Source organism: Cynocephalus volans, chromosome 14 (genome assembly GCF_027409185.1).
Source record: "Cynocephalus volans isolate mCynVol1 chromosome 14, mCynVol1.pri, whole genome shotgun sequence".
NCBI lineage: Eukaryota > Metazoa > Chordata > Mammalia > Dermoptera > Cynocephalidae > Cynocephalus > Cynocephalus volans.
The window spans coordinates 65,572,003-65,579,965 of record NC_084473.1 but is presented as its reverse complement, the minus strand read 5'-3'; the positions used below and the strand labels follow the sequence as shown (position 1 = coordinate 65,579,965).

At 41.5% G+C, this 7,963-nt stretch overlaps 1 protein-coding gene across 1 annotated transcript; it reads left to right on the top strand.

Annotated features, from left to right (window-relative positions):
• The first annotated feature begins 562 nt into the window (after positions 1-562).
• Positions 563-6,125, top strand: BMP10 (bone morphogenetic protein 10). The gene is made up of 2 exons (XM_063077687.1): positions 563-896; positions 5,185-6,125. Exons 1-2 carry the CDS (start codon positions 563-565, stop codon positions 6,123-6,125), a joined length of 1,275 nt encoding a protein of 424 aa, XP_062933757.1.
• The last annotated feature ends 1,838 nt before the right edge of the window (positions 6,126-7,963 follow it).

Here is a 7,963-nt window from a genome sequence, read left to right as displayed (position 1 = left end):
AATTTGGAGATGTTGAATATTTGGTCTATCTTGAGAAATGTTTATTTGTGGATGTAAGCCCTATTGCTCACATTTATATGTATCACCATTGAAGTGTATTATGTTGTTTCTTAATACCTATTACACACATGTGTGAAAGTGAACTCTACAAAAGGAGGATTTAGGCATTCCTGCCAAAAGGAAGTGAATTAAAAAGAAGAGAAGCAGAGCCTTTGCAGGGAGAAAATTATCCTATCTCTCAACCAGTGTCAGAATGTGGAATTGTTTACAAAATGCTCATTAAAAGAAAAAGGGATTGCAAGATAGAAACAAAAATCTAGTGCACAAGTTTACATTGGGGAGATAAGAAAGGCTAGGCCCCTATAGGGGATTTTGTTATCCAATTACTGCAACCTGACTTTTGAGGGGAGAGCAAGGGTGGTAGGGGGAGGGAGAGAGAGGAAGAGTTTTCCAAACTTGTCTCCAGTGACAGGAGACATTTACACTCCGCAAGATAAAACTGCCACTTAGAGCCCAGGAGAGTTAAACCTTCCTGGATCGGCCTGGGGGCTTGAGCGGAGTCATGGGTTCTCTAGTCCTGCGGCTGTGTGCTCTCTTCTGCCTGGTGGCTCACTCGGTTTCTGGCAGTCCCATCATGAGCCTTGAGCAGTCGCCTCTGGAAGAAGACATGCCCCTCTTTGATGATGTCTTCTCAGAGCAAGATGGTGTCGACTTTAACACGCTGCTACAGAGCATGAAGGATGAATTTCTCAAGACACTGAACCTCTCTGACATCCCTATGCAGGATTCAGCCAAGGTTGACCCACCAGAGTACATGCTGGAACTCTACAACAAATTCGCAACAGATCGGACCTCCATGCCCTCTGCCAACATCATTAGGAGTTTCAAGAATGAAGGTAAGTTTATGAAATGAAATTTGATGAAAATTTGATTTGGATTTTTTTCAAGAAGCAATAAGGAAATTTACAATGCATGGGAATGATACAGATAAGGGTGAATACATCTATACAAGGGTGTGTGTACAAAGATACACAAAAGCAATGTACGTCTGGTCTATACCATTTATATGGTCATTTCAGAACTCAAAAAGATATTTAAAATCGTCTTTCAATGGAAAGACCCAAAATGTCTGTCATTTGGACATCATAATTGAGTCTTTTTAAAAATTTAATTTAGATACTGAGTAATGCAAAGAATTAATGTTGGTCTATTGCTTTGTCATTTTCCAGATAAGCCTCAATTTCCATTTTGGCTTTAAATTGACTAAAAAATTTGTCACTTTTACTTAGAATGGAAATTATGAAAACAGTCATAAAGCAGAAAGTTGGGATGTGTGTTTCGTTCAAACTTTGAATGAGTTTCCATTTTGTGACCTTATTTGAGAAATGTCAAAACAACATGGAAACATACTTCAGAGATTTCTTCCTGAAGTTGTGTTTGATGTGTCATGTCCATCCTTGAAGAACTATTTATAGTTTCCAGGAAGTGTGCGTGGCCCAATTAATGATCCAGCTTATCATTTCTGTGTCACTATGAAGAGCAATGTGCAAGCTTTAAATTATTGGTGAGAAAAGTGTGTTTTCTCCTTCCAGATCTTTAAATTCAATAACTAAATCTAATGAGCTAGCAAGTTAATCATTTGTTTAATATGGTTCTAGTACGTAAACAAACACCCCCCCCCAATATCTATGGTAGGCGTTGTGGGTCCGAAGAAACTAATTTCTTAATATTTACCAATTATGCTTTTATGGTTATTAACCAAGCATAAAAGGAATTTTTGATCAATGTTGGCCAGTTGTTCCTGAAAGCAGAAGGGTAGTGGCAAAGAAATAGCTCAGGATTTGGAATTCTGAGAGCTGGTTGTGAATAATTAGCTTAATTTCTCTGAGCCTCAATTTCCTCATCTGTAAAATGGGGGCAATAATGCCATATAACACAGTTGAGTGATTCAAAAGAAGTTACAGGTAAGAAGGCACTCCATTTGTGATGAAGTGACAAACAAACTTTAGTTTAATTATTAATTATTAATTAGTTACTTATTAATAAGTTACTTAATATTCTGGGCATTGAAGTAAATGTTGAATAGGTATTTCACAGTCCCTAAAACATTATTTGCTTTTAAAATTTAGTTGTATCACCAAAATTTCTATTTAGTCGCATATTTCTAATGGAACTGGCAAGCTGAGACTGCGGATTTTGGGGGGAGGTGAGTCTGAACTGAAAATGAACAGCCACCTTCTGTGGGAGCCCTTCCTCTTTCTCAGCACTGAGCTTTAATGGCTCAGTGTGTGGGTGTAAAAATGTTTGTATCATCCGGGAAAATAGGGATTTTTTTAGTGCTCACTTCTCTTGTGGAGGATTTGGATGATTCAGGTCAGGATACGGAGTTTTCTGAGCTTGCTATCACTGGAGATCAGTGAGGGCAAGGGCGTGTCTCTCAGTGGGCAATCCAGCTGCCCGCAATTTCCAGTCTGCGGGTGGAAATGCACAGCCTGAGGAGAGGAATCCTCGCCCAGGGCTCGCCCTGTTGGCTCTTATCGTCTCTTTTGACCCTTTGGGTCTGCTCAGTGCAGCTCCCTAGAATACAAAGATCAAAGAATCTCCAAACCTAACTCATATGGGGAAAACAAGTGCCACTTCCAAAGTCCTCCCTCAAGTCCTCCTTTTGCCATCTAGGGAAGGCGGTTCTTTGCATCGAGGCTCGATTTCTTCTCGTGCAAATGAGAAGAGGACCAATACCTGCATTATGGGATCATTGTAAGACCCAAATAAGACCACATTTGCAAAGCACTTGGCACGTGAAATTTGTCAACAAACAGTAGTTCTCTTGCCCTGAACTGTAGCTCCTTTGTCTATAACGTACTGCATTTGCACATGTGCAGAACTTCATCGTGAACTTATTTTCCTAAACAGCTTTATTGAGATATAATTGACATACAAAGATAGGTTTTGACATATGTAAATATCCATTGAAACCATCACCACTATCAAGATAGTGAACTTATCAATTTACCACCGAAAGTTTCCTTGTTCACCTTTGTAATTCTTTCTCCTGCTACATTGAGCTTTTATTCTGCACTTTTCTCATGGATGGAGCAACTAGCCTACTCTTCCATTTTTGGTCTTTTCATGTTCCCTGTCCAAGGGGAGTCAAGTCTCCTCCATTCTTATAGTGGGGGGGGGCAAAAGGGGGACAACTCCCAAGCTACTTCTGTCTCTATGTCAAGTTTGATGATGTGTTAAAAACATAGGTCATGCCCATCAATCAATTTGGTCTGTGGCTCAGAATCATCAACTAATCAATATTTTTAAAGCACTGCTTCTGTCTAAGGCATCATGATAGGATAGAAACATGGAAGGGAGTTTGAGCCATGGTAACTGCCACCAGGACGATGGCAATCTAATTGGGAAGATCCATTCATAAAGAGGCAACTGAAATATGAGGTCATAAATGACAAGGGTCAAAGGAAAGATATGGAGAGCAGGTGCTCAAGTGACTCAGAGGGGAGTGAACTTCAGATAGAGAGGTGAGGAAAGAAGGGTCTTACAGGGAGGAGTCAGAGTGGGACAGGCGGAGGTGAGGTGGGAGGGATTTCCAGGTGTCAGAGGAACATATACAAAGATACAAAATATGGGGAAAAAAGGGCAGTGTTTTGGCAGGTGGTGAAGATATCAGTCTACTTGAAACAGGAGCATTTACAATTTCATTCGATTATTCAACATATTGAATGAGCACTTACAATGTTCTGGGGGTGAATGGGAGCTAGGGTTGGATCAAGAGGTTAAGACCTGGCTATAGCTAGTCTTGAGAGCCATGAGGAAAGTTTAAATCCATTCCAGAGGTCAGTATTTCCCACTGGCAGTGTGTAAGACGATTTTAGGTGACACCCAGGGGAATATATGAATCATGTAAAATCATTATATGTTTTTATTAATGAGGATTTTAAAAACTTCCACATAACTATCCTCAAACCCCTCTTTTCATAAATGTTATCATTTAGAACAAGTCCGAAAGAGGAAGTAAATGTAAAATAATCAGATCAAGATAAAGAAAAATATTAAAAGAGTATAATCTGGAACAGGGACCCCACTGAAATTACGAATTAAGTATGCAGTTGGAGAAACACTGCCAAAGATGACAGAGAATCCCTCAATGGTTGGTCCTTAATATCTTTGGTGTCATGGAACCTTTTAATAATCTGATGATAAATGCCCTCAGGGATTCCTCATAGACACATATTACCTGAAGTTGTTTCATAAGTATTCCTGAGTGATTTGTATGTGCCACACTCCATGCCAGGTGCTAGTGGTACAAGACTAAGGCAACTAATCTATCCCCAAGATTCATTTTCTCCTATTCCTACTGATAGAGGACCACTCACTCAAAAATCAACTGCTGTGACCTCTTTGGTTTATGAATATCTTATTGACCTTGTCAGGCCTTGTTGTCTACAGCAGGGCTCAGCAAACTTTTTCTATAAAGGGCCAGGCAGATAGTAAATATTTTGGGCTTTGCAGGCCATATGTTCTCTGTTGTGACTATTTAATTATGTTGTTGCAGAGTCAAACGTAGCCATAGACAATGCAGAAACAAATGGGCAGGGCTATGTTCCAATAAAACTTTATTTCCAAAATCAGGTGGCAGGCCCAATTTGGCCCATGGGTCGTAGTTTACAAACCCCTTGTCTAAATGGAGGTCTTTTAGGAAGACCAGTGCCCAATCATTTGGGGACCTCCACCCATTACAAATACAAGTATGAAAAGCCGTGAAGTCCTCACCCATAAAAAACTTCAAGAAAAGAGCAACTGCCACGTGTCCCATTTGATGGCTCTTCACTGATTAAAAAAATTAGGGGCTTGTCCACACCATCTCCGAGGTCCCTCCCAGTTCTGTAACTCTGCAGCTGGTAAACCACTCAAGGCTGGTGAGTTTTCTCCCCTCCATTAGGCAGCCATTTCCATTTTAGTCTTGGCAGCTTAGCTCAATTTAGTACTACCACTGACCTTCCAGTACTTTCTGTGTCACAGAATGCTGACATTGCATTTGTTTTCATTGATCTTCTCCCTTCACTCTCTCTGTGTCAAGCTTGCTGTGTGGACAGGCTCTCTTGTTACATAAATAAGCATCTGTTTTGCTCTGAGACATACTGCAAATCTGATTTTTGCAAGTCTCCTTTTTTCCAGGTCTGTTTTCCCAACCAGCTACTTTTCATGGGCTCCGAAAATACCCTCTCCTCTTCAATGTGTCCATCCCTCACCATGAAGAGATCATCATGGCTGAACTCAGGTTGTACACGATGGTGCAAAGGGATCGCATAATCTATGATGGAGTGGACAGGAAAATTACCATTTTTGAGGTACTAGAGAGCAAAGGGGACAGCAAGGGTGAAAGAAGCATGCTAGTCTTGGTGTCAGGGGAGATCTATGGAACCAACAGTGAGTGGGAGACTTTTGACGTCACAGATGCCACCAGACGTTGGCAAAAGTCAGGCTCATCCACCCACCAGCTGGAGGTCCACATCGAGAGCAGACATGATGAAGCCGAAGATGCTGGCAGGGGACACCTGGAAATAGATACCAGTGCCCAGAACAAGCATGACCCTTTGCTCATTGTGTTTTCTGATGACCAAAGTAGTGACAAGGAGCGGAAGGAGGAACTGAATGAAATGATTGCTCATGAGCAGCTTATGGAGCTGGACAATCTGGGCATGGGTGGTTTCTCCAGTGGACCTGGGGAAGAGGCTTTGCTGCAGATGAGATCGAACATTATCTATGACTCCACTGCCCGAATCAGAAGGAATGCCAAAGGAAACTACTGCAAGAGGACCCCGCTCTACATCGATTTCAAGGAGATTGGATGGGACTCCTGGATCATCGCTCCACCCGGCTATGAAGCCTATGAATGCCGCGGTGTTTGCAACTACCCCCTGGCAGAGCACCTAACACCCACAAAGCATGCAATTATCCAAGCCTTGGTGCACCTCAAGAATGCCCAGAAGGCTTCCAAAGCCTGCTGTGTGCCCACCAAGCTAGAGCCCATCTCCATCCTCTATTTAGACAAAGGTGTTGTCACCTACAAGTTTAAATATGAAGGCATGGCTGTGTCTGAATGTGGCTGCAGATAGGATTCCAGTGGCTTATTTAATAACTGTAAATGTGTATATTTTGTGTTCCTATTTAATAAGATTATTTAATAAGGGTGTACAGATAACAGAAGCTTGCTGCCTTAGGGAAATGGTCAGGTTGGTTTGTTTTAGGAAATGCATATTTTGCTGTCCAGTCCAGTCCTTTCCTATCTGTTTTTCTTTGGACTTGCCATTTCTTGTCATTGCCATCTCTAACAGCAAATGACAATCCCACACTACTTTTCTTCTATCTCAGTTTGGAAACAGCAACCCCTAAGCAAAATACAGGGTCAAAAGACACAAATTGTGTATGTATATGTGATACATACATGAACTTAGGAACATCTTTTGGTTCTATAGAGGCTGATTACACTCATGTTCATACATGACTGCATGGCTTGCTCAAATGCGTATACACTAAAGGCCAATGGTATGTTTGTAATCACCTCTTCTCTGAGTAGGATTAATGTCAAGATAACTTGCCTCAGAAATTTAACCATCATAGGAAGTATTACATTGCTTAAATGCTCTGGAAACGTAAGTATAGTTTTTGTCATTTGAGTTTCTGCTATTGCTCAGAGCAGTGGAGCCTGGTAAAGTATGCTTGAAGGGAGGGCTTATTTTATACAGAAACCAAATGGCTTCAAGAGGCAGTGGCCTTAGAGGTGCAAGAGCAACAAAAGAACCCATGGGGGACCAATGCACCCTAGAGGGCAGCACCTGGTCAAGAAAGAGAAACAGAAGGGACTTCAGAATGAAATCTGTTCCTGAGGCAATAGGAAAGCAAGGCTGTGTGTATTGACCTTTATTGTTGCAGAGGGTGGAGGAGGTGGGAGGGAGCTCTAGGCAAGAAACGGAAAAGGATATAGATGCTATCCTCAGATGTGTTTGCAAAAACACAAGCAGTTCTAATTAGAGAATGAAATCTTTTGGATAAAATAAAATTATCAAAGACCAAGAGGAGGGAAATCAAAAGGGAATTGCTTGTTGGACTCTTCACTTCTGAATGTTTTTCTTTGCTTCCTAATCTTTCTCTCTTGCCTCTGTACCTCTGCTTCTATTCTTTCCCATCTTCTTCCTTCCCTCTTTGTCCTTTGCCCTATGACCATATCCTACTCCCATCCCTGTGTCCCTGTCTCCACTGCCCTTCATTATCTTGCTGTGGGCTGGAAGGGGACACCTAAAAGCATTTGCTCTCAGAATGAAAGGAGATAGGGTTCTAATTCCTACATTCCCCTTATACTTAATTTGATTTGATTAATGGTATCTTTTATGACATGTTTTGTTTATTAAGTGTATTTAAGCACAAGAAAAAGAAAACCAGAGTACAAAAGAATCCATTTAAATAAATGAATTAAGGAATAGACACATAAGCAAATGACTCAAAAGCTAAGCCTGAATTTTAAATCAGATTTTCTCCATGGTAGATACCCTGGAGCCTTCCCATTTCCCATTTGGCCATTCCCATTGTGGAACTGGCGAGGACTGAGGGGCTGAGAAGTGTTCCTGGCAGGAATGGCCCACTGGGTCTGCCCAGCAGTTGGCATGTCAGAAGGACGTTGAGACCCTGGCCCAGGTCTTAATGGCCCCTTGTAGGATCCTGGGATTTGTGCGGGAGGAACCAGAACAGAGTGGTTCCTAAGCTGTTCCAGCATCTCCAGGCAGCCCGTAAGAATGGTTCACACAAGAATTGAGAATGTAGTTTCTAGTACACTGCCCCTACCTTCATTCTGTTGAATGTTTCCTTAAGAAGTCTTTTTTTTTTTTTTTTTAACCCTGGGAAACTATCAGCCTCTCTTTCACAAATCTCTTAAGGTTATAATCTCACATTGCACTGG